General features: G+C 39.3%; 2 protein-coding genes and 1 long non-coding RNA gene across 7 annotated transcripts; 1 reads left to right on the forward strand and 2 right to left on the reverse strand.

Moving 5' to 3' along the window:
* Positions 1–48: 48 nt before the first annotated feature.
* On the reverse strand, positions 49–13,799 carry LOC311287331 (uncharacterized protein). 3 transcript variants are annotated; one of them, XM_084404079.1, is made up of 12 exons: positions 13,659–13,799; positions 7,045–7,871; positions 6,843–6,964; positions 6,555–6,707; positions 5,247–5,470; positions 4,698–4,849; positions 4,517–4,620; positions 4,270–4,330; positions 3,461–3,549; positions 3,237–3,371; positions 688–788; positions 49–558 (listed from the first exon to the last, which is right to left on the reverse strand). In XM_084404079.1, the coding sequence occupies exons 2-12, from the start codon at positions 7,808–7,810 to the stop codon at positions 126–128; spliced, it is 2,340 nt and encodes a 779-aa protein (XP_084260205.1). In that variant the 5' UTR covers positions 7,811–7,871; positions 13,659–13,799; the 3' UTR covers positions 49–125. The 3 variants fall into 3 exon arrangements, with proteins under 3 accessions (XP_084260205.1, XP_084260206.1, XP_084260204.1); XM_084404080.1 differs by lacking the exon at positions 13,659–13,799 and adding an exon at positions 8,593–9,647; XM_084404078.1 differs by lacking the exon at positions 13,659–13,799 and adding an exon at positions 8,149–8,429.
* LOC311287336 lies at positions 5,355–26,546 on the forward strand. Of its 2 annotated transcripts, XR_014626726.1 has the most exons (5): positions 5,355–5,490; positions 9,569–9,689; positions 12,347–12,426; positions 13,642–13,752; positions 26,286–26,546. It is a non-coding gene; the product is annotated as an uncharacterized lncRNA (long non-coding RNA). The 2 variants fall into 2 exon arrangements; XR_014626727.1 differs by lacking the exon at positions 26,286–26,546 and having other exon boundaries at positions 13,642–13,761.
* On the reverse strand, positions 17,715–26,023 carry LOC311287334 (amino acid transporter heavy chain SLC3A2-like). Of its 2 annotated transcripts, XM_084404083.1 has the most exons (9): positions 25,894–26,023; positions 25,444–25,628; positions 25,094–25,281; positions 23,608–23,781; positions 23,048–23,130; positions 22,725–22,855; positions 19,813–20,110; positions 19,094–19,156; positions 17,761–18,968 (listed from the first exon to the last, which is right to left on the reverse strand). In XM_084404083.1, the coding sequence occupies exons 2-9, from the start codon at positions 25,593–25,595 to the stop codon at positions 18,621–18,623; spliced, it is 1,437 nt and encodes a 478-aa protein (XP_084260209.1). In that variant the 5' UTR covers positions 25,596–25,628; positions 25,894–26,023; the 3' UTR covers positions 17,761–18,620. The 2 variants fall into 2 exon arrangements, with proteins under 2 accessions (XP_084260210.1, XP_084260209.1); XM_084404084.1 differs by lacking the exon at positions 25,894–26,023 and having other exon boundaries at positions 17,715–18,968; positions 25,444–25,874.
* Positions 26,547–26,763: the final 217 nt, after the last annotated feature.

The raw sequence follows: 26,763 nt of genomic DNA on the forward strand, positions 1-26,763 counted from the left end.
CTTTTCACATGACAATAGGTTCTTAAAATGTGTGAAGATGAGTCTGCCTTGAAACATGTAATATCATTTAATGAAAGTTCTTATGGCATTGAAAGGGTTAAACAACTGTACAGACATAATGTAAATTATTGGGTATCAGTCCATGGTTTACTTACACTGTCCTGTATACTCAAATGGAGCCCGTTTACCACAGATCCACGGTTATAAAACAGGCCTCCTGTTTCTACACTGTGCAGGGAGCTCCATGTCTGCTGATGTCCAGTGTGGAGGGTCAAGGGAGGTGCTTTGGACACAATCTGTGGGTTCTGGGTGGGAGCCATGCAACTGGCACTACTGGTCGGGCATGTGCTCTGAGTCTTTGTGCTTTGAAGAAAAGCCAACTGGTTCTGTGTTTGGACCAAATTCTGAATCAGGTTTTGGGTCAAGATGTGATTCTGATGGTGTGTCTGGTTTAGGATTTGCTGGTTTGGATGTATCTGCAGTTTTTCTCTCCAGTCCTCTTGCTGCTGTCGATGGATCTTCATGTGAGCATTTCTACTCTTTATCTTGTAGAACATCCTGAAAAAAAACAATTTGCAAGGTCAAATGGAAGGCTGGACACAATTGGTGTCCAATATAAGCCATGGTGTTCCTTTCAACTGCATAAGTAGGCTACTTGAACAGCATACACAAATCATTCATACTTACTTTCCACACTGTTTACAGGGAAAGCTTGTGGGAAGTAATGGGGTATGAATCAGTCTCTCGATACTGGCTTGGTTAACTAGCATCTTTGGGGCAGGAAGAACCTGTGGAAGAGAAGTTTCAAATATTTTAAACATGTATTTTTTCAATGCAAAAGCGGTATTCGACATGGTTCCTAATGTTGTCCTACAAAGTATGTGCAAATCAAAAGCTGTAAACTTAGTTTACAAATAGATGTGCATTTGAATGTTATGTTAAAAAATGGCCACAGATGTAAATCCGAACAGAAGGCAGGGGCGGACTTTACCATTAGGCAAAGGTCGGCAATTGCCTTGGGCCCCGAGCTACCTAGGGGCCCCCAAAATGCCCTATTAACTTATGCTTAAGTTTTTAAATTTTTTTATTATATATTTCAAAAACTCCATTTGCGAAAAATGGCATCAAATCATTAGTGTCGCAGACAGGACGGGGCCCCCCGCCTCACTACATTGGACTATTCCATTACCTCACTTACTGCGCATCTGCGAAAGTGACAAGGCTGTGCCAAAAAACTGACGGAGAAAAAGAAGTGATTGACAGACAGAGTGTACAGAGTAGTAGACAGAGTAAAAATTAAGCGAAGCTAGCTACCCAAGCGGTGCTGAAAAAATGAGGAAGCGGGAGGAAAGCAAAAAGTCTGTAAAGGTGCGCGGCGCGAAAGATAAACAACACGCAGTAACAGGAGGACTGGGAAATACACAAACAGAGCAAGACGAGTCTAAATGCGAAAATTTTAAGTTTCAAAGTTATCCAAGTGGCTCAAATAAAAGAAAAAAGTGAAAAGACGCTGATAAGTATTTGGGAACACTGCCAAAGATGACAAACTTTTTTACGGCTACTGTTGGGGATACAGATCAGGAACAACAACGTCCAACGCACAGAAAAATCGTGAAGCAAAGAGGACACGGAGATCGACAGACAAAACTGAGCAGTTTACTTATGAATCATGATATATAAAAAAAAAAAAAAACAGCTCTCAGATTCTGTCAATTCTATTACGAAATTCAAACAATAAATACCGTTTTGCCGTTTTAATGTGACGTGACAGATTCCTATAGCGGCACGTGAACTGATCATCTCTAGCTAATAGTAAATAAACACGAATTAACACTGTTGAAAGATACAGTATAACTTACCGAAATGTATATTCCTCATTCATAATATTGATCAATAAGTGTTTTTCAACCGCGGAAAGAGGTAAAACAGCTGGAGAACAATCGTCACATAACATTTACCTCAGGAAAGCCATTTAATTGGCTAGAAAAAAAAGAGCTATAGAGAGTATTTGGCTAAATATGTGTACTATATTACTTATTTTAACCTTAAATTATACCAGCTGATAGGGCTTTTTTTTTCTTGAGAAAAAGTAACGCCTATCTTGTGAAACGTTACATATTTATCCAAATGAGTCAATATTGAATCAAATCACAAGAATTGAATCGATCCACCATTCAGTCGGTACATATTTTTTTCGTTCTCTTTTAAAGATTGGATGGGGAGGGGCCCATGCCTACCTACTTTCGCCTTGGGCCCCCGATTTGCTAAATCCGCCACTGACAGAAGGACAGTTTAATTATAAATTAAAAACACAAGATTGGGAAGAGGGAGAATGTTCCGCAAAAACAAACATTTATTCCACTGAAAATAGTAGCAGGTGTATTTGAAAATTTCTTTCATTTTATGTCCCATTGCATGTTATAATATCTCAGTCTGACACGCATGCGCGCTGTGAAGTTAACCGTAGACTCGCGTGCTGCTGTGCTGAGTCTCTACTCGCGTGAATTTCTCACATTTGCAGGATGAGGATATAACAGCAAAAGGTAGTTTTTCACTGTGGTAGAACATTTCTCAAACGTAAACATTACATGCAATCTATCAAAGCAACTGACACGGAGCCACACTAAACTCTGCTTTTGAGTTAATTATAAAACATTCTCGAGTTTTGGACAGCTTGGGCCGTGCAATGTTTACTATGCAACTGACTCTGTGACCTTGGGTAGTTTTCAAGTTTTTTTTTATTTATTTTTTTTTTAGTTTTTTTTTAAAGAAGCGTTTTTCGGTTCAGTAAAAGTTGACGTGAGAAACGAAGCTTTTCTAACTCTGAATCAATTGCTTCGAGATTCACTGTACCGAAGCGCTCGAAACATCACAGCCTGGTACCACGGTACCTGCAGGTAAATGCAACGAAATAAAACCCAGACCAAACACTATAACACCTTTTTTTTTTCTTTTTTTTTTTTTACCATTTGCAAATGTTTTCATGAAAGTGTAATCTACCTTTGAATATGAAAGTTCTGTAAAATGTGTGTTCTTTAATGTGTTATTATTAGACAGGGCATGGGAAAACTAGATCAATTAAAAGCAATTAGGCTATATAATTCTCCTTTTTCGAATTAATGCTGCCTTCACTGCTATCTGCAGCAAATCAGATACGAGTTTGATTCAAGCTCTCTGAACCACTGATTCGAAACAAATGATTCTTAAATGTTTCGAAGCTTGTCAGTCTTTCTTACCTGATTGATGACTGCTGCAAGTCTCTCTTCCTCCAAACTTTCTTTTTCTCTCTCCATCTGCTTCCTTTGTTTCTCTGAAAGCCTCTTGGAGTTGTAATAGAATTCAATACACTGTGACACCTGCTTTGTTCTCACCTGAAAGCAGGAACACGTTGGATTGCAAATGCTGTGATCCCAAATATTTATGGCTTAGATAATAGATTTACAAATGTTTGATATATTACCATTTTATGTACAAAGGAGAAATCTTTTCCATAAATTGTAAATGCCTTATGGAACAGTCTTTGTTCACTCAAAGTCCAGATATCCATTCCTAAATGCAAAGTGAAATTGGATTAGCCTTATTTTATAATTTGTTGATTTAAACGATTTTGAGAATTAAAGTTAGGGTAGGCAATTTTTGTTATTCTGGTTGAAACTCTCCTCACATCCTGATAGCAATCAATAATAGAACTGGTCTAAATATTAAAATATGTACAAGTCTTCTGTGGAAGTCTCAGGAATAAAAGATGTTTGTCCGATCATTGCATTCGGTCCGAACATCACACGTCATCAGCACGTTTCATGCTATGAAGAGTTAGACAGACGTCAGTCACCGAGCGCCACAAACAAACAGCAGCCGCCTTTTACAGTTCCTCCTGAACCAAAACTACGAGCTCACGCTGCATTCACACCATGTCTTAACCGTAATGACGAGATGGCAACCTGTAACGTTCTCAGACTATTTGTGAGTTTCTATGTCAACACTATTAATGCCGAAATGAATCTGCAGCAGTCAGGTGGACTCAGATCCCTGTAAGTTGTTTACGTTCGTTATTATTGTAATATTATGTGCTTAGAGACAAGGTAAATGTAATGCCATATCTCTTCTGACGCTTTGTAGACTCTTCTGTGTGCATTCATGTGTTTTGAAGGAGGCGTGGCTTTGAAGATCCTCTGAAGGGAGGGTGGGATCTCATGCTTTCAAAGCTAACTTGCTATTGCTAGCCTCTCTGAAATTGCCTACCCTACCTTTTAAATAATGAGTATTTACCAGAATAGTGATAGTTTTCTGATGGAGGGGAGTCTTTAAACAACAGCATCTCCAGCGCTGCCTGTTGTATAGGATTGGTGGAGAGGGAAATCGGGGAAAAGAAGGAAATTAAATATCACGCTGAATTAATTTGTGGAAGACAGCTTGTCATCAAAAAGTCATGACCATTTTGGAGAGGTAATTGTGAATAGAGTCTTGTAATATCATAAATCTATAAACATGAATTCATAATGAATATTGCACTTACTAGAATGTTTCCCTTGCAACGAGACAGGCTGTGAAGGGCAAGCTCCAGATTGGCGCCCCCTCCTGGTAGAACGCTGGAGGCACTCAGGTCAAGAAGATTCTCAACTGAGGTTTGAAATCACACTCATGAATAAAGTTTCAAAAAACCACTTGCTTTATGATAATTTGAATATTTTTATTACCATGCTGTAAAAGGGTGTCATTTTCTTCTAACTCTGCCCAAGGTTTCCATAACAGCTCCTCCCTGACCGCTTCCTCTGGACATTCCTCATGCTCTCTTCCTACTATCAGATCAGGCAGCTCAGCTTGGAAATCAGGGCCTATATTTATGAACCTTGAATGTGATAGAAAGTTAAATGACATTATCTGTCTCATAAAATAATAATAATTAATAATTTGTTACATTTATATAGCGCTTTTCCAGGTACACTTTACATATGGAAGGGGGAATCTCCTCAACCACCACCAATAAAACCTTGTGTTTCTTAAAACGAGGAAGATTTGACACAACCAAGCAGATTCTTACCAAATCAAGAAATAAAAAACTTGACACCAATTTTTTTTAGTATTATCGTTGTCAAATAAGCAACTTTTCTTTTCTGTTGTTCAGGCACGCTCTTAAAAAAACAGCATTTGCTTCAGGGGAAAATCATTCTCAGCGGCAAGGCTCTGGCTCGTATATGACACCAATGAGCGACTGAGAAGGAACAAACAAACATCTGAATGCTCACCTTTGTGAGTCATCCTCTTTCCTCTCGTCTGTCCACAGTGCTCTGTTTTCCACAGCAAGGGAAGAAAGCAGGTTGCAGAAGAGCCCCGTTCCACTACGTGTCGGGTTCAGCATCGGAGGTGGTGTATAGTGAGACACAGTTCCTTCCCAGCTCTCCATGAACTCTCTACTCAGCTGGATCACACTGTTGAACGGGACTCCAGTATATACGGAACTGGGAACATTCTATATGAACAAAGTTGCATGTGAGTGATGCTACGTAAAATGTCGCTGTAGAGCCAATCACAGCTTATAACAGTCGAAGGCATTAAGGCTTGTGGTTTTAACCTAACACTCGTAACTGTGCGTTCAAACAATATGTGAAGGTTTTTCTATTTGATATATTTTATGTTTTTATTTTATGTATACACTACCATTCAAAAGGTTGGGTTCAGAATGGTTTTCTAATGGTTTTGAAAGAAGTCTCTCATGCTCGCCAACTGCTTGTCGTTGATCAAAAATCAGTAATATTGTGAAATATTATTACAATATATGGAATATTAGAATATATAAATGTTTTTTTATAAATATAAATGTAAAAAAAAAAAAAAGCATTTTAAAATGTAATTTATTTATTCCTGTGATCAAAGCTACATTTTCAGCATCATTACTCCAGTCTTCAGTGTCGCATGATCCTTCAGAAATCATTCTAATATGCTGATTTATTATCAATGTTGGAAACAGTTGTGCTTTTTTTATAACCTGTGATACTTTTTCAGAATTCTTGGATCAATAAAAAGTTTAAAAAAGAAGAGCAATTATTTAAAATAGAAATATTTTGTAACAATATATACACTACCGTTCAAAACTTTGAGGTCGGTAATTTTTTTTCTTTCTTTTTTGAAAGAAATTAATACTTTTATTCAGCAAGGATGTGTTATATTGATAAAAAGTGATAGTAAAGACTTAAATTGTTAGAAAAGATTTCTATTTTGATTAAATGCTGCTCTTTTTAACTTTTTTTCCAACATTAATAATAACTGAGTATCAAAGTAGCATTTTTGAATGATTCCCGAAGGATCACGTCACTGAATACTGGAGTAATGATGCTGAAAATTCAGCTTTACATCACAGAAATCAATTATATCTTAAAGTATGTTAAAAATACAAAAAACATTATCATATTTCACAATATTACAGTTTTTTTTCTGTATTTATTATCAAATAAAAGCAGGCTTGATAAGCTTATATATATATATATATATATATATATATATATATATATATATAGGCCATAACTAAATGAATTAGTAAATAGTTGGTCTCATGCCTGTGTGCTGGAGGACCTCTGAGGTTTATCTGAGGACCCAAGATTTAAGTTCTGTCCAAAACTGATTCGTGATCCTTCTCCTGGCTCTGACCCCTGCACATGGAGACTGGACTGGTGCAGAGAAGGTCCATATGAATGGGATGATTGCCCCATCTGTCAAGATGAGAAAAGTAGTTGTGAATATTGCATGCTAGCAAAACTACACGATAATGATGTGAAAGCCATTGATGCATCGATCTAAAATGCTTGACCAGGGTAACAATCTGTGTGAATGTGCAGATGACAGACCTGAGGCCATGTCATGTGATCCTCAGATGTCCTGGGCTCGTGACCCAGATGTTGCTGCACGCACGACTGAGGATGATGATGTTGAGCCAGTGCAGGGTTGAGGGACATTTGCATTGAACAGTCTATGCAAGCAAAAACACGTTTCATTATGCATTTCAAAACAGGTCAAACACACAAAACGTTGCGTTTACGTTACCCCTACCTTTCTGCAGGGAGTTTATTTGTTTCAGATGAGGGCTTCCATGCTCCGAATAAACTAGGGAGGAGTTTGACTCTTGTTGGAGGTGCTGCGTTAAGTCCAAACTTTCGTTGCCGTCGGCTTGCAGCTGGAGCCAAATGGGGTGATTGTACCTGCTGGTGGACGGCGAAGGTAAAGAGGGGAAGAACTGCAGCGACCCGTCCGTCTGCGATTGGCTCAAGATCTGTCCGGGTAGGAAGTGTTGAGGTCGTTTGGGAGGAGAGAAGGACTGAGGAGGCAGGGGCGTCGGAGGTGGGCTAAGAACCAAAGGGAAAGAGAGGGAATGGGAAGGCGGAGTAGAGTTGTTGAAGCCGCTCTGCTCTCCTCCACCCTGCATCCGCGGCGTGTTACGACTGCAAAACGCCTCGGAGAAAGAATCCAGTTTCTGTTGCTGGCGCCCAGTTTGTTCGTAACAGTCTGCCCCCTCCTGTTGGTGGCAGTGAGAACTCCAGTCGGTCTCATACACTCCAGCTTGTGCCTTGATCCTGTTGAGTCCCATAGAGGACACTGGGGACATACTTCCCCAATAAGCAGTGCTCCCCGATTGATCTATTCCATTCAGAGCACTCCCGGTGCCATCCGTGGCTTCACACGGGACTTCGAATGGCCCGAGCCCACTCATTGAGCTTTGCTGGTAAAGGTCGTGGCTTGACCTTTGACCTTCTGTCTGAGGTCGAAACATGGGAGCGAAGGAGAGCGACTCGGGTTCGGGAGATGCGTGGTCAGCCATGTGGCGTGTTGTAAATGGCTGAAGCACTCTCGAGTTAGAAGACGCTCATTGCATCTGAAAACTGAAAAGAGACACAAAGATCATGAGAAGTCATCGAAACCCTTTCAAGCTCATGAACGTTAGTGAGCCAAACCACACAAACAACCGATTAATGGTTTCTTTGCATCTCCCTCTGTAACAAATGCCTTTTAGCTGCAAAGAAAAACAACGTCGGAGACACAGATAAACGCAACAATCAAAAGACCACAAACGGCCTTTTTGTTCTATGTTTAGCTTTTTACATTTTCTCTCATCCTTTTTACTCACACTTTTTTTTGTTTTGTCTAGTGCTTACTCACCAATGTTCCTCTTTCTTTATCCATAACCTGTTGCTTTTGTTCGTGTGCTATCTATTCACGTCGACCTGTGAACGTGTGAACAGGCAAACGAAATGAAAACGCAGCCACGTGTGAAAGCAGCCGCTCTCTCTCTGTCGCTCTTTCTGGCTCGTGCGCAAACGCATCATACTTAAACGTGAAAACACTTTCTCACACATTTCTTTGACAGGTGCCACCGATCAAAAGGTAAGCCTTCGGTTGTCATAGAGTCACCCCCTCCCTTAAAACCCTGAACCGAAAGCCACATCCTGAGGAAGCAGTCACGGATCTCCCTCTATCTCTCTCTCTTTCTATATCTCTCTCCCTCTTCTGTCTTGCTCTCCTCCTTAACCTCCTTTCCTTCTCTCAGTCTATTTTTATCTGTTCTCCTACATCACAGACTAAAGCAATCTGTGGTGTACTCACAGTCTCCCTCTTGGTCCGACGAGGATGTCATTCATGGTAGACAGACAGACAGTCGAGCAAACAGCAGAATCCAGCAAAACTGAACTTTTTTTAAAACAATTAACAAAAGCTGCAGGATGAAAGCTTGTTGTCTTCACTGATGTTGGCAGGTTATGAGACCTTTTAGGGTTATTGTGCTTGTGGCTCAGAGTGTTATCTTGAGATTCACATCTGTTGTGGTTAGTGACTTCAGTGTAAAGAACGTAAGAGTTGTTTAACTGGCAGGTAAGGCGTGGGTGTGCGTGTAAGTGTATACGATATGAGTGAGAGGCAACGCTTCCTGTCGAGTTTGTGTGTGTCGGTCAGAGCAAGAACATGTTTGTGTGTTTTTTTTTTTTGTTTTCTTTTTTTTACTCTCTTGTCTTTGTGTTAATGTTGTGTGTTAAGTGTTTAACTCAATTGCTTTGTTGAGATTTTGTGCATGCATAAGTGTGTGTGTTTCTCTGTGCATGTGTTTGTGTGGGCGAAAAGATATAGTGTGTTCACGCCAGTGAGAATCTGTGGTTGTTCAAAATCATGTGACGGGAAGTTGACCATGAAACAACGACAGAACAGGAAGTGGACAAGGGAAACCTCCGTACACCCCGCCTCCGCTTGCTCGCTCGCTCGCTCTCTTTCTGCAAGTGTATCCCTCTTATACCCACAATATAAAATTGTTTCCATACCGCATACATTGTCTTCGCACCCCTTTTTCCACCCACACATAGTGTTTCCCTCTCTTTTTTTTTTCTCTCTCTCTCTCTCTCTCTCTCTCTCTCTCTCTCTCTCTCTCTCTCTCTCTCTCTCTCTCTCTCTCTCTCTCTCTCTCTCTCTCTCTCTCTCTCTCTCTCTCTCTCTCTCTCTCTCTCTCTTTCTCATGCTATCTTATTCACACTATTTTAACTGGATAATAGCACTTCAATCAACGTAACCACTGCACTTTTATTTTGAATGACAGGTCAGTACTACAGGTCCTCCCACTCTGTCTCCGTGAGCCATTACACTTTGAGAGAACGTGAATCTGGACGGCCCCCGCACAGGTTGTAGGTTTGGCTGATGAGGGTGATGGTAATTCAGTGGTGAGTACAGTATGAATGTACCTGCACAAATCACCTACACAAACCTCACCATTAGCATAATGTGGGTGAAAGAATAAAGGTGAAAGACAATATGCAGTGAGCAGACGGATCCTGGACCAGAGAAATGTAGATTTTTTACTCTCGCTGGCCTACTTCTCTTCTTTTTTCTGGCTTTTAAATCTGCTTTCTAGACGTTTTTTTAATACACAAGGACGGAGAGTGTAAGAATTTGGGACTAATTTGCATGCTTAAAAAGCAATGTTTCATCCTTAAATCAGAATTGCATGCCCTAAATCCGTATGTCATCAGATAATACTGGAGAAGGGGGCGAGCGGGTTAAGGGGGACCAAAACAACATAGGATATAATTGATGGAAAGAGGAGTGTGGAGGCTGTTTTCTAGTTTTCTGTCAGATGTGTGAAAGAGTGAACAGAGGAGGGGGAAAGCAGCAGAGCGGTTTGGACTTTTTTTCCTCTCCTTCTCTATCATTCTATCAAACCGTTTATCTTATCTATGAGACAACCTTTATAAGTGCATGCAAAGAGATGACAGATGAATGCGTCGAACAAATAAAAGAAGTGAGAAAGGGATGAGAGGTCAACCTAAACTCCCGTTGAATGCATCCTGCAGTTTAGGTTACGCAAATAGATATAAGTGCAAATTACGTCCCTGCAGTTTGTAATGAATTTAGACTCTTCTCCATCATTCGTCTAGTCCTGTCTGATTCAAAGTCAAATGTGCTGATGATGCATTTTAGAAGTAATATTTTACAGAGCTAATATATAACAACGGCAACTTTCCACTGAATTTCAGGACTAATTACAATAGACCACATGTGGCCATGAGAATAATACATCACTACATGAAAACTACGCAATCTTTAACTATTGTGCACATAGACTTCAGCTGTAGCTTCTTTAGGATTGTTGGCTGTAATGTGACGAATTGCTTGTGCTGTGAGTTTTTCATTAGCACTGGATAAAAGTGTCTGCTAAATATAATAAAAATACATATCAGTGCGCAATTCAGATTCTGATACTTATGTCTGGCCGTCCATGTCTACCCAGCTCTGAGGCGGTGACCTTTTTTTATGATAGCATATACTATTATAAAGTATTTTTAGTTTTGGAATTGTATTTAATTTGATGGTGCCATTTTATAATAGCTAAAAATGCAATTGTAAACTTGAAATTAATCAATCAAATTATTAGCACAACTGTAATCGCTTATTGGTTAGTGAACCCAATGATCCGAAGTTCGCTGAAAGGCAAAGTCTGCAATTTAGATTTATATTTGCATGAAAATATTTTTTTGTCAATATTACATTTTCATGGGTAGTCATTTTCAGTGCTAAATGTTACACATTATTATCAAATCGACCCTTACTTAAGTTATTTCTATAAGGCGATTCTTGTCGCACACGTTTCCCATGCAAAAATAAAAAAATTGTAAAAGTATAGCATTAAAAGTTCCATATAAATACATATAAGCACCAGTTTAAATGTACGCTTTTATGATTACATGAATATATTTTGGTTCTGCTCAAAAGGTTTTCTATTGAGAGAATGAGAGAAAAAATCTGTATGACTCACGAGCCAATGCAAGTCTCACTGATATAATGATTATCGATCAGATTTATCACCAATATCATTAATTCTTGTGTTCGTTTGAATTTTTTTGTGTATGTTTTTTTGTGCAGCAGACAAAAAGCAGCGAATTTGTGTCTAACTGGGTTTAATCTAAAAATGTTTAGTGCAAAATGATAATCATGAATGCAAATAGTGACAGGCCTCTAATGCAATCCATCCTCAAACCTGCATGAATAAAACCTTGATCCCCGTATTTGTCTATAATATGTAAAAGAAATACAAAATTTTGTTTTGTTTATATTAAACAGGCACAATCTAGATTTAGAAATCTTGCCTCTCACAGTCAAATGGTCCAACATATCCAAAATCAAATAACTGACACGCAAGAAGTGTTAAGTGATGTTTCTAAGGACTCCCTGAGCTATTTGTTTAGCTATCTTAATGAAGACACAGTATACTGTCATTTTATATAAAGCTAATTATAATTATTATAGATTATCTATATCTATAGACACATTTTTAAAATAAAAAATATATTTACATCTGATATGCGACATTTGACACTATCTGAACATGCAATTGGTGCTTTACTTAACGTATCAATCAGATTACATCAAGCCAACTCTACTTTTTCTTTTTTGTATTCCGTTATTTTAAATAGCATCGCTAATTTGTGGTTTGTGACCATCGTCGTATTCAGTTTGATCTTTACAAAATAATGATGTGAGTTTTAAAATTCACTTCGCACCTTACAAAAACCCATTCAGTAGCTGAATAACAAAGACGTAACTGCTGTTTAAGCAGAATTACTTTTGCTGCTAATTTTAAAAGCTAAATTTGGCCGCAGTGATCAGTACACAGGAAATATTCCCTTGCTGGATGACAACATCAGACAGAAGTCTTGCTTAGACATCATTTAAATGACACAAAGAGTTAAGGGCACAAACCAGAGGCTATTCTATTAGTAGTAGGATTCTCATTAAGCCTAATTATTTTTTCAGTATTTTTTTTACAGTGTAAAGTTTAGACTGAATATTTTGACTAATGATTTCTAATACATATTTTCAGGAATCGGCATCGCTTGGATGAGTAGTCGACAGCAGCAGAGTCGTGGAGGCGGTTGCAGGACATTATCCGTCATATTACAGGTGAGTTTAATTTCGGGAGCACTTTAGTTCACAGTCCTGTACATACTATGTACTTATTATAGCAATTACAATAACTGGGTAATAACCCTGAACCTCCCCCTAAACCTAACCTTAACCCATGTAGTTACCTTAAATTACCAGTACTTTCATGGATAAGTGCACTGTAAGTACACGTACTGTAAAATACGTTTAGTGTAACCTTAATTTCATAAATGACTATTCAGAATTGCTTTTCCACGCATGACATTTAACTTTGCAGTAATAGCAAAAAGCCTTAACTTCGCTTATTAGGCCCCGCTTTGTCAATATGAAAAAGTATGCAAATGTCAGAAGAATCACACAGTGAATTGTACATTATTAAGTGAGTTATGAATAATTTGCATTGTCCACCATCAACAACTACGTCATTAATGACCTGCTGTCTGGGTTAAAAGGAAGAACCTTGCGCAATCTCAGTTGTTCAGGAATATCAGCCCCATAATCATTGTCGCGACTCTTCAATTGCTCGTAAAAGGTGAGCTAAAACAGGAATTGACCTTAAAAGCTGCAAAATAATTTTTTTTAAGTTACACATTCAAAAAATGATTGACTGAATATGACTTACAGAATAGAAAAGCGTCGTTTTACTATATAGTGTTTTTTAGGTAAAGAGCACAGAACCAAAAAGAGCTTTTTAAACAGGGGACGCGTAAATTCACAGATTATCAACAAAATCGCTCAACTATTTTGTGATTCGCAATACACCGAAATGTTGCAGAAGCCACTGTAATATGCTCACGGAGCGTTAAAAATGCTGTTAAGTATTAGCAAATTATGCATCTCATAACCTAAAGAGGATATACCTTAATTAAATGCAAATAGAGGTACATTACGGTCAAAAAGAAACCACATTCAGTCCACGCAATCCAATACTCCAGTTGTTTTCCTAAACTAGGCCTCAAACACGCAGATAGATCCATGTTGCTCAGCTGAAACTATTTTTGCTCAAGTCTACGAGTCGGATGCAATGCACAAGCTTATCACTTTTAAGAACAAGCCAAACACGCGTGAATCGCTTTTACATTCAAGATGTGCAGAAAAACAAGATGAGTGTCCGTGCAGCCATGCCTGTGTCTTAAACATCTGAAATGCATGTGCACATACTTGTAAAACACTTCTTATAGCACTCGCGAACTCACTTTGCTCTCTGTCCTTTCTTGGCTTGTTCATAAATAGAGTAAGATGTCACTTACCTCTTTGAAGTCAAGGCCCGCAGGACAATTGAACTCTACCAGCTACATGCACGCCTGAAAGCACGAGTGAATGAAGGAGGGATGTACTGTTAAGGTAAGACAGACACAGAGAGAAAGACATAGAGAGACTCTGCGGAGGCGTTGGCGATGGTTAACTTTTCGGTGCGGCAGTCTTCTCTTGGTTCCTCTGATCTTTTGAAGCCTTTGTCATTGTGATCCTGGAAACGAGTGAGAAAAAAACCATCATACACCATAGAGTGTGAGAGAGAGAGAGAGAGAGAGAGAGAGAGAGAGAGAGAGAGAGAGGGAAAAAAACCTGTATAGCTCCGTCTCAGACCTCGGAGGCAGCTCTCAGTTTGACAAAGCGCCTGTCCTTGCCCCTATTTCTTTTTCACTCTCTCTTTCTTATCTATCAAAACACAAGTTTGTCATTCACCTCTACGAAATGCTGCTTTGGAAAAATGTATTCTACAAACTTGTGTCCTATTGGTTGTAGGACACTGGTATATATGTGATGGTCTCCTATTCTTCAACCGGGTCCATGAAGGAACTACATTGGGTCGATGTAGATCATAAAGCATAATAGAATTGATACAGAATGTTGGAATCGCAGAAATGCCGGTAGCACTTTATTTTACAGTCCTGTTCTGCATGTACATACTATGTACGTATTGCAATAACTGGGTAATAACTGGGTAATAACCTTAACCTGTGTAGTTACGTTATATTACCAGTACTTTCTTAGGCAAGTACACAGTAAGAACACGTACCGTAAAATGCAGCAGTTGATTTTGGATGAATCCTGCTAAAAGATACTTGCACTAAAAACAAAAAAGGTAACATCTATGATATAATTGATCAAAAATATTCACTTAATCAGCCGAAACGCGTTACGTTACACCAACAGAACTAGAAATAATGAAAATTCTGTCATAATTTACTCACCTTCGCGTCGTTCCAAACCTGAATGACTTTCTTTCCGCTGCAGAAACACAAAGTAAGATATTTTTAAGCTTCGTTTGACTGTTTATTTTCATGCAATGAAAGTGAATGGGGTCCAAAACAACACTGACCCCTATGGACTTTGCTGTATAAAGAAAAAAAACATCATCTTTTTTGTGTCACACGAGAAGTCGTACAATTGCCGTTTTTCACCTCGATGTGCAGGTGACGCATTTCAGTAGGCCATTTTTAATGATTAGGTATGAAAATGACTGCTGAAATTGCAACGCGTGCAACTGCCCCGTTTCATCACTATTTCATGCAGAGATTTTGAAGAGTTTGACAAACAACGGTATTTTTGATATTGAAAGTCACACTTTTGCTGAGTATGATATAGAGTTTGGGGATGATGATGATGATGATGATGAGGATGATAATGGAGGTGGTGATGATGAAGATGGGGTTCGAGATAACAGGGTTTATAAAGTCTAGTGAGTGTGAGTAGGCTGTAGCAGTAAAACCGAGAGTCAGGCATGACTGAGCATTGTTCGGTGAGGAGTTTCACATCAACAGGGCGAGAGGGGGCGTTGTGTCGTTCTTTCTCTATCTATCTATCTATCTCTTATTGAGAAGGAGGGAGGAAAAGGAGAGAGAGAGAGAGAGAGAGAGAGAGAGAGAGAGAGAGAGAGAGAGAGAAAGAGATAATAAAGCCTGTACAAAACCCGAATCAGATGAGAAGACGTGTTTTGTGGTTGAAACTTAGCAGAAATGTTTCCTGATCAAGGCATTTCAAGCGAATACCTTAAGTTGAATAAGATAAGGTGCTATGTGATTTGACTCCATTTTCTAACTCTCAAAAAACCCGATTCCCTGCCGTCAAAAGTTGCCCAGAGTCAAACTGAAACCCCCGTCCCCACAGAAAAGACACACACAATCACATATGTACAGACACACACACAGACACATCTGACAAATACATGTAACACACACACAGGTTTGTGACCACACTCTGTCATCTCAAGAGTGCGACGCAGTGTTTTACCAGAAACCCAACGCTGTCTCCGTCGACTCTGAAATATCACTGTACCCCCGCTGACATTCATATCGACACTCACATGAACAAACAGCTGATGTTATAATGTCATTTGTGACATAAAGTATCAAAACTATGTTCACAAATATTGCTCCAAACATCTTTATGTAACAAATGATATCGAAATCAAATGAGTTTAGGGTTACACTTTATTCTGATGCTCCACTTTAGACTTTCTACAAACTATAAGCAACTACATGTCAACTATCTGTCATTAGGGTATTAGTAGACTGTCTACTTAATATCTGATAACACTTTATTCTGATGCTCCACCCGAACAGTCCACTAATACTCTGAGAGTTAGTTGACATGTAGTTTCGAAGTTACTTATAATTAGTAGAATGTGGACCATCGAAAAAAAGCCTGCCCTACTTTAGTCCCGATTTAAGATTATGTACCAAGTAATTACCAAAGCCAAAACGTAGCCTTCGGTTCACTACTGTTATCCACTATCTTTGTAAACTAATAATAATTGAAATACTGAATGCATTTTTAATCATAGAGGACGAATGTTTGTACAAAGAAGCATTTCATACCTCACATTAATTGCAATTACTTTAATATACAGCTAATATTACAAAACAAAGTCAAACTAAAATCAGTTTTTTTTTTTTTTTTTTGGAAATAAAGGATGTTATGTTTAAATCGTTTTTAAGTGTAATATAGCCGGAAAGCACATGCTTTCTTCGATTTTGTCAATCTGAATGCGTTTAAACTGCAAAATGCTAGTGGTGAAATATGTTTATGTAGAAACGGTGTTGTTTTGTTTGTTCTTTATCTAACATCTACTGACCTGGTTGTTTTTCCCTTCTGATTTTAGTTTTTCCCCAACACTTTTCAGTTCTCACCAAACATTTCTTCAATCTATTTATATTCTTTTAAGTACATATATGTTGATTTAATTAACATGAAATATTTTGAAAAGCATTGAATTGAATGCGATTGTGTAATTGAATGTTATACTAGATGAATAGATTTTTTTTTTATTATTAACAGGCGTTAGAAAATATATTGATCGTACGTTCAAAAAGGGTTTTGACGGTTTGTCACTCCAACTTAAGAAAAACTAGATTCATTGTGCTCTACCGTTGTAGTTCAATATCTTAATTTTGAACTTTTCTGTACCACAAAATTCTTCTTGTCTGTGGGAGGACATGCAAACGCTCAGCCCTCAACACCTCTTATATCAGGGAAAGTTTACAATCAAGAGTTAGACAAAGATTTCTTCTATAAAATCTCTTTCTGTCTCTCTCTCTCTCACACACACACACACACACACACACACACACACACACACACACGCACATTAACGTTAAATTCAAGAACAGCATAAGGCTTATTGCCAAAGAAAAAACGACACCGGACCATTAGATACAAAAGGTAAGTAAATGAGAACTACATTGAAATTTCAGATTTGACCTATGACCTCACAATAATCAACACTAGATTGTCATAAAAATTGAACAAATGGGGCATCAGGTTGAATACAAAATGACCAAATCTTGCAGTGTTATAACTGAAAAAATAAGAACTTTGTCTCATATGTAGTGCAGGTCCTGAGTGAAAATTTAGTTTAAGAATATTTGTATTTCTCTGTATAAACCAATTTTAGTTAGCTATCGTGTTACTTAATTCTCAACTGAAGAGCTTAGATTTATGACATGATCCTGCATCAGTTCAGCATTTAGATGCTGGAGGAAATTGCCCGTCTTTTTTACAAGCTAAAGTGTGCAGGAAGTAATAGAGTTTTATATAGTACATATCGCGATCGCACATGACACACATACACACACCTGTTAACTTTAGAGTCTTCCTTTTCCTGCCCCGAAAATTAACGACAAATGGCATACAGCCAAGACACAAGCGCGCAACAATAATGTATTATGTGCATAAAATCACACGGAAAACAATTCAAAGCCGTAGACAAAAAAAAAAAGTCACGTTTGTGCATTATAACACACACAAATGTTTACAAAAAGACAGACATACAGCAGTAAATATATCAGATTTGTAATTAAGATGATTTATTTATTGTACTGAAAGTACACTTGACAAGCCTTTTTAATTCAACTTTTTATTAGTAGAGAAGAGAAGAAAAATTTAATACACACACTGATTGACACTCAAAAGTGTGAAAGCCCATTTCCACCACATAAGAAAAACAGCCATGCTTTGGTAAATCATAATTTTATGAGATAAAAAAAAAGGTCATAATTACGAGATGAAAAGTTGAAATTATGACATACTAAATGGAAATGATGACGCAGAAAGTCATAACCGTGATATTAAACATATATTAAACCATGATATAATCGAGATTATGGCCATAAGTCATAAATTTCAACAATTTAATCTCATAAAGTGTCATAATTTAAATTTTCTATGAGATAATTTCTATGACATAAAAAGTCAGAATTATGTCTTGGTATTTCATGATTTTTTTAAGTTATCATTTTTTTTTTTTTGGGCCTGGTTTCACAGACAGGGTTTAGATTAAGCCAGAATTAGGCCTTAGTTTAATTAGGACATTTAAGTTGCTTTTATAAACGTGCCTTAGAAAAAAACATTACTGGTGTGAATCTTGAGACAAAACAATGGCAAGTAATTTTAAGATATGCCAGTGCAAGTTGCTTTCAGTCAAACATGCATTTTAGTCTGGGACTAGACTTAAGCCGGGGGTTTATCTCATAATTATGTCAGAATTTCGACTTTTTAACTTGTAATTATGACTGTTCAAAGCATGATTTTTTTCCCCCAGTGGCAGAAATTGGTTTCATAAACAAAAGTAATCCTAAATCACTTTAATTTCCAATGTAAATGCATTTCTACTTTGACCACTTAAACTTGAAAAAGCAGAAAGGGACTAAAACTGGCCTCAGAGAATATAAAACAGTTCTGAGACAATATGAGGATCTGTGTGTGTGTGTCTAACCAGGATAAGGATAAGACAACAGAACAGCCTGTTTGGGCCCAAGCTCTAGCTTCTCTACCGACACCTTGCGATCCACGGCCAGATTCTCAGCATCTGTGGTGAGGCGAACCTGAGCTTGAGCCGGCAGGTCACTATTAGTGAGCTTCATGGTTACAGAGTTATTTCCCCAGTTCACGGCGGTAACGAAGCGTTCGCTCTGATCCCAAAGGCGGAGAAATGCTAATGAAGTGGCTGAACTGTAAAGACTGACATATTCTCCGTGGAGAAGCGATCGCTCTTTTCCTTTCAGATCACTGAGCGCTTTGAAGAAGTCACGCACTGCGATACGCTCCTCCTGCAGAGTCTGAATGAGTGGAAGATGGAAAGAGCAAGACGCACAGTGTGCTGGTTTTAAATTTGTAATTAGTACAGTGATGAGATCACATCTACTTGTTATGAATAGCCACGTAAATAATGATGAGAATGTACCTTTGCTGTTGCGTTCGTCGCTTCTACTGGGTTTTCCAAGTCCCACATTGTTTGAAGTTTTTCCTGTAAAGGAGGAATCTTAAGTCATCAGCATTATGACAATAACTTGGCTAAATATAAACATTGCTATTCTCAGACCTTAGGCTTAGCATAGAAAGCTGAGAAACTAAAGACTTTCACAGTCTCGCTGAGAGCGTTAGTCAGTATTTTTATGAAACCTAAAGTGAATTTTTAAAAAACAGTTTAAAGTTGGCATGAAATGAAAATGCACCCTAGCTATTTTCCAAATGCATGTTATTGATGTAATTGTGAACAATTTTTTAACCTCAATTCTTAAGTCACTATATAAAAGAAAATATCGGTCGCTACTTCCATTTCATCGCAACTTTAGAAATTGTTTGGAAAGTTTGTATAGGCCCTAAATATCGACTAGATGGATAGATGTAGATAGATGGATGGACTGAAGGTAGATGGATGATATATGGATAGATGGAAGGACAGATAGATGGATGGATAGATGTAGATAGATGGATGGACTGAAGGTAGATGGATGATATATGGATAGATGGAAGGACAGATAGATGGATGGATAGATAAATTTCAACTCAATATTTGAAAGAGGGCCAATTCTGATATTTGTGCCCAAACACTGATTCAATTTCCCATTTATTCATCCATCTATGCTGTTTTCAGTCATCTCCCTTGCATGCTCAACTCACCCCTGCCTTGAGTCCGACCTCGTCTCCGGCGCTGAACACAGGAGTGCCGGGCAGTGTGAACAGCAGTGTGTGAAAGAGCCTCGCTGGCGCTGCTGGAGATCCCAGAGACCGTCCACTCAGCCTCCAGCCCAGACTCGTCTGCAGGTGACCAGAGTACAGCTTCTGTATCACCTGTGCCTGTCTCACGCCGGACTCAGCCGGATAAGCCAGTTCAGTCAGGAGCATGTCAACACCTGAGTGGTTCAGCAGGAGAGAGACTTCATCCACAGGGAGACCGGTGACTGATCCCATCAGAGCTCTGAGAGTGATCAGAGGAGAGAGAGAGAGGTTTGGGTAAGGGGAAACTGTCAGAGAAAATAGTGAAGGCTAGAAAAATAGTTGGTGCTTGTAAACAAAAGAGAAGAAATAGATGGAAAAACAATTTGAGGGAGCAAGTTGCAGTGCTCATTAGCCCATCTGGCCAGCAGGTGTCTCTATTTCATTAAATCAACAGAAAAGAAATTACAATAGGTGCAGAAAGCTATTTCTGAGAAACTCTGTTAAACATTTAAATACACCTAAACTAACAATTTTGTGAATATTTGTTGAATGTCTGTTATGTGTGTGTATGCTGAAAAAAATTGTGTTTGTACATAATTCTGGCTGTGCAAATTGGAGAAAAAACTAAGTGGATCGGAATGATCCATGGAGCAACAAAACACTCTTGTAGCCAATCAGCAGTAGGGGGCGTGTCCACTCATGATAGGGGAGAGAGTGAGCCAATCAGCAGTAGGGGGCGTGTCCACTTATGATGGGGAGGAGAGAGAGTGAGCCAATCAGCAGTAGGGGTGTGTCCACTTATGATGGGGAGGAGAGAGAGTGAGCCAATCAGCAGTAGGGGGCGTGTCCATTCATGATGGGGAGGAGAGAGAGTGAGCCAATTAGCAGTAGGGGGTGTGTTCAGTCATGATGGGGGAGGAGAGAGAGAGAGAGAGAGGCTCAGCAGTAGGGGGTGTGTCCACTTATAATGGGGGAGGAGAGAGAGTGAGCCAATTAGCAGTAGGCGGCGTGTCCACTTATGATGGCGGAGGAGAGAGAGTGAGCCAATCAGCAGTAGGGGTTGTGTCCACTAATGATGGGGGCGGCGAGAGAGTGAGCCAATTAGCAGGCATTGTCGGGGAGGAGAGAGAGAGAGCCTATCAGCGGTAGGGGGCGTGTCCAGGCATGATCGGGGAGGAGAGAGAGAGAGTCTATCAGCGGTAGGGGGCGTGTCCAGGCATGATCGGGGAGGAGAGAGAGAGAGCCTATCAGCGGTAGGGGGCGTGTCCAGGTATTATCGGGGAGGAGAGAGAGAGAGTCTATCAGCGGTAGGGGGCGTGTCCAGGCATGATCGGGGAGGAGAGAGAGAGAGTCTATCAGCGGTAGGGGGCGTGTCCAGGCATGATCGGGGAGGAGAGAGAAGGTGTGTTCGACATCGGCTGCGGCTGGATGTAACCGATCGGCGAGAGTAGCCGCGTGCGGGAGGGGAGGAGCTGCAGACGGAGACGTGAAGTCGGACACTTTCTGGTTCCCGTAGTGACCGCTCGTGTGGTGTTTGCACACTTTACCACAGCTGAAGTGAAATAAATGCAATATTTGCCAAATAATACACAGATGTTTCAAAGACATTTTCATTCAATACTTTATGTACTGCTTCATACAGCATCTGTTTGAACAAGAATAAAGTTCAACATAAGCTACTATCAATGAAGTGGAGTCTACGTTTTTTAATCAGTTTTAATTTGATAAACATGACACAATATAACATCGCGACTACATGAAAAGAGTGTTTACTGTTATAAAAAACAGATTTGTGAGCTTTAGAGGAACTAAAGGTGTTCGAATAAACACGAAACACACGTGATCATTGTCATGCGGTGAATCCGGCCAATCGTGGAACAGCTGTGTCGTCATCAGCCCTCGTGCAGCCGCTCTTGAGAAGCTGCGCTGGCTGAGTTCTCTGGCTACTCTCGAATCGCTCTTGCGGTACTTTGATGGCATACGTCACAGTCACGTGGCGTCGGCGCTGTATCAAGTCGGACAAAATTTCTAACCGGCATGCACTGCTTCTAGTCAGCAGCCGATCGGTCTGCGCAGAGCAGCATGAGGTCGAACAAGCCTAGAGAGAGAGCCTATCAGCGGTAGGGGGCGTGTCCACACATGATGGGGGAGGAGCGAGAGAGAGCCTATCAGCGGTAGGGGGCGTGTCCAGGCATGATCGGGGAGGAGAGAGAGAGAGCCTATCATGATGGGGAAGGATGCCAAGATTGGTTTGTTTCTGTTTAATACTTTACATTTATTTTTGTTGCTTTTTGACAGAACCAAGATATGCTGTTGTCACAGCTGATTCATTCATACTTTGCGTTCATACCCGAGTTTACGCGTTGGAGGCGTGTCAGTGAGAAACGTGCCGGAATACCACAATAGCTACCACTTATAGGTATTTAACATTGTCAGTTTTTTGTTTACAACAAAATAAGCTTATTGCCTGCACAAAATATGATAGCACTGTAATTTAACCATATACAGTGTAACAATAGAAAGTTTACAGTGGCTTCAAAAATAAATAAAAAACATAAAAAGCAAAACAACACCTGATCCACATTCTTTGTTCTAAATCTTTAAGACCTGTCCTAGACTTTAAAAACCTTGCCTTATTTTTGTGTAGTTAATTAAGAGAAGGTACATCGCCATCTTGCTCTGACAAAAGTGAATTGAACGCAGCTGATGTCGTAAACACGACTTCCCAACTCGTAAAATACGGACTTTCCAGGAGGACTTGAACGCACCAATAGTTTGGGTGTCGATTTCAAATATCACGTGTTTCTCAGAAATTGCTTACTGCACCTTTAAGAGTTTTTATAAGTTTTAAGAACACAACAACAGAGACGTACACTTTTTTAGTATTGTCGGTTTGGTTGAATACGACTTGTATAGATGGCCAGTAGTGTGATTTTACGATGTCTTTCAGGTCAGACAGGAAAATGCCATCAAATCCTTTAGTCAACCAGTATGCACATGCTTCCTAAAAAATTCAAAACAAATTAAATAGTTAAAAATAAGTTGGTTTCATATACTTTTCTATACATGTTGTAATTCTAATATCTAAAATCAGCAATTTTTCTCATACGAGTTTCTCATCTCTTCATCTACCCGTATTCTCTGTCCACATGAATAGGACTTCCTTCACAATTTCCTCTGTCTTATCAGCACTTACTCTGATTGTCTCAGCAAAAGTGGTAACATTCTTGAGCCAGACTTTTTCATAGTTGGGTGTTAAATTCAGCACTATGGAGATACCTGCGAAAGAGAGAGAGAAAGAGACAGAGCAGGGGAAAAAGAGTGGGAAAATAAGACGATCATCTATAAAGTTTACACAGGTTTGTATTGTAGTGTTCATTTCATTTTATTTGCATTTACAAAATCCCTCATTTGCTGAAAATAGTCAAATAGTCAAAATGGCAACACTTGGCTCAGTCAGCAAAAGCTTCCGAACAGTCTTTTTAGACTGCTAACAAAATGCTTTTTCAAAATAAAAATAAACCAGTGACTCACTACAGATGTCAAGGGTGAACTTGTAACTTGTAACTTGTCATACTGTAGCACAGAAGAATCAAAGACCAATCGTAAAGTGGCTTCAATGTTTAGATGTCTATTTTAAGGTGTGTATGTTGTCATCGAGGATGATTCAAATGTACAGCTCTTAGCAAACCTTCAGTGGCAGTCAGAAGTAAAAATGTACTCCTGGATGAAAGGTCATTCAGGGTCAAAGGTCACCTTTTTTATGCGCTTGCTCCAGCAGAGATTCCAGTTCATTCTCAGTGCCTACTTTAGAGTTAACTGAAGTTAGATTCGGTGTATCCGGCTGGTCTGGTTTCACAGTGTGTATCGGACCCAGAACAAGGCCCTTCACCTTCATCTGGCTCAGATAGTCCAGCTTCTCCTCCACTCCTACAGAGAATGAGAGCACGAACAAAAGGAAAGATGAGAGTATTGCACAGCCTCGTTTTACATTATGAATGAACTTAAAACTAAAGTAGACATTTGTAAAGCCTATAGTACTAATGTAGTAGGCTACTGTACACACACACACACACACATATAAAACTTTTATATATGTCAATTCAGATATATAAGAATCAAAATAAATTTGTTTTGGCTACTGCATGTATATATGTGCAGAAGGGCTGTCAAATTCAAATTCAAATTTTGAATATTCATCTAGTTTAAAATAAAAATACACATTAGAATGCAAAAACGGTGCATCTGAATTGTAGGTGTGCGTCATGCAGCCTGGTGCAAGATGTGCGACGATGATGTACGACCCGTTGGCGATATTTTTTTTCCTAGGATGGTAGGGGAAGACTCATGAATATTCATTAGGGAAGTCATCCCTGATTGGTCTTAACCCCAGTGACGGGTAGGTTTAGGGGCGGGGTTAGGGGTAGGTCAGACCCCCAGTGGCGGGTAGGTTTAGGGGTGGGGTTAGGGGTAGGTCATCAGACCAATCAGGGATGACTTCCCTAATGAATATTCATGCGTCTTCCCCTACCATCCTGGGGAAAAAAATATCGCGACCCGTTGTTGCGTTTTAATGTTTTTCTTAGCCCATCCAGTTGAATCCATTGGCGCTGTTGTGTTGTTAATTAACTAAAAACACCGCAGAAATGGAGACGCTCAGTTCGGAGAAGATCTTGGTTTAGACAAAACCGTAACCAAGCCGTTCATACAGAACACACTTTCTGCGCTCCTTTTCCATTGATTTCAATGTAAATATGCGCTAGACGGACAACTTTGACCGTTGCACTCGCGTGAGATGTTGTGTTTTTTTCCCCCCATTCTACTGCATCTCATGTTTTTAAATGCAGAAAGTACTCTGTGTGATCGGCTCTTTGATAACTGTGCATGAACAAGTGCATGATGCTGTTTTGTACATAATTGTTTTAAATGCAATTTACAAAATTATATTGGATTAATATTTTGATCATTGCGCCCTCTTGTGGCCTCAGGAGAAATGCTTTTTTTCCCCTAACTGAAATTATGCTTTTTAAATTAGAATATAATTTAAATATTAGTAATATTTAAGAATACATTTCGAATTTAGTTTTTCAGACATTTTGACAGCCCTAATATGCAGTTTGCAATTCTGTAATATACTGTAAAACAAGGCTAAAAACAAAAAAACATGGAAAATAGAATTATTCAAATAATACACATAGACGTGGGGGATGAAAAAAGAAGAAGATATTTCCGTTTATCTCACCTTTCAGTCCATTGTCAGAGAAAGCGCTCACGTCAGATATCTGGTACAGAAGACCTTTGTTCCACCAGTTCATCTCAGGAATGGGTTTACAGCGTGGAGCCTGTACTATGATCACTATTGCTCCAGCTAACATGCCGACCCAGCCGAGCCAGAACAGAACCAGCAAAGCCCAACGAGTCCGAACCCACCTGTAGAAAACATGCAAATTATAGATAGATAGATACTTGCACCAGATAGATAGATAGACAGACAGACAGACAGACAGACAGATAGATAGATAGATATATAGATAGATAGATAGACAGATACAACGATAGATAGATAGAATGACAGATAGATAGATAGCGTACCCAGTTGTACCAGCGATTTGAATTAACTCGTCTTTGGAGAGGCCGTACTTCACTCCAGTGTTGACTGGGACCGTGACCTTCACGCAGCCGTTGTTTTCTTGGGTCATTAGCTGTTTTGCCTGATCCACCTCCTTCAGTTCTACGTCCTTCATTTCTTTTCTCTTATGTTAGTTTATGTCAGAATACTGAATAAAAACTATAAGTTGTTACTAATTCATCACATTTCAGGCAACATATGGTTACCATGTATGTAAACTGCTTTCAAGTTAAGTGTATTAATTATAGGCAGCCATAAAAGTTTAATAATGACAAACACCATGATAAAAAGCATTCTTTTTAACAATACAAAGCAACATAGAGTTATAATAACTACTGCTGTCATAGCTTCAATAGTACATTATAGTTTGAGGATAAAAATATGATAAATAAATAATACAAAAACAGAAATACCTGAAGATTGCTCAGTTAAATATCTGTGTAGAGTTCAGGCGAGTCGTCCTCAGTGTTGTCGGGCAGAACACAGCGGTTTGGTGGTCAGTTCACTTTTATGAAGACTTCATCTGTTCCCGCCCCTAAAAGCCAACAAGTACACACACAGCACTGGAGGAGTGACGGTGGTACAGAACCAAATAAACCACAGAAAGCAACTTAATAAAATACGTGTTTAAATGTCACATGTTACCTTTGTATGCACAAACAGCAACTTTTTTTTTATTTTGATCGGGCAGTGAAAGCATACCTAAGCAAACCAATTCTCACAAACACTTGCTTTTAAAGCACTTACCATTGAGACAGAACCAGATATAGAGCTGATTTTTTTTTTTTTTTTTTTTCTATTGCAGGAAGATGTAAATGTTCTCAAAGACACATCTTCCCTGTCTCCTTCCCTCAGTTTAAGATGAACAATAGCAGCTGAGGGGAAGAGGAAGAGTCTGAGGAGTGCGGTTTGTTTTCTCAGCTCTGCACGGGGTCCTGAGGTTCACAGATGCTCTGCAGGGGTCTGGGTGGACCTTCCTAAGCCTGTCTGATCCTGCTCTCCAGAACCTCTTTCACACACACACACACACACACACACACACACACACACACACACACACACACACTACAACCAGATGGAACTGCTCTGTTTTTTCCCCAAGCGTGTTTATTGTTTCTGTTGTAGGCTTTGAGGAGTCGGTGTGTTGTTTGAAAAGACAGAGTTGTGCTTCATTCCAATGCAGGTCACTAGTTTTCTGTGAAGTACTGTATTATTTTTTGGGGAGATTGTGAATAGTATGCATACACATCAAATTTATGGTAACGTTTATCTTAATTATTTAC

The sequence above is a fragment of the Rutilus rutilus genome (genome assembly GCF_951802725.1).
Source record: "Rutilus rutilus genome assembly, chromosome: 3".
Classification (NCBI taxonomy): domain Eukaryota; kingdom Metazoa; phylum Chordata; class Actinopteri; order Cypriniformes; family Leuciscidae; genus Rutilus; species Rutilus rutilus.

Coding starts and splice junctions, on each gene's coding strand:
- LOC311287334 (XM_084404084.1), bottom strand. CDS start 25,595: ATGAAGGACGTAGAACTGAAGGAGGTGGATCAGGCAAAACAGCTAATG. Junction 23,131..23,607: donor GGAGCAAGCGCATAAAAAAG/GTGACCTTTGAC, acceptor TCTCTTTCGCAG/GTATCTCCATAGTGCTGAAT. Junction 18,969..19,093: donor CGACGAACGCAACAGCAAAG/GTACATTCTCAT, acceptor CCACTCATTCAG/ACTCTGCAGGAGGAGCGTAT.
- LOC311287331 (XM_084404079.1), bottom strand. CDS start 7,810: ATGGCTGACCACGCATCTCCCGAACCCGAGTCGCTCTCCTTCGCTCCC. Junction 6,965..7,044: donor AATAAACTCCCTGCAGAAAG/GTAGGGGTAACG, acceptor TTGCTTGCATAG/ACTGTTCAATGCAAATGTCC. Junction 3,372..3,460: donor TCTCCTTTGTACATAAAATG/GTAATATATCAA, acceptor TCCTGCTTTCAG/GTGAGAACAAAGCAGGTGTC.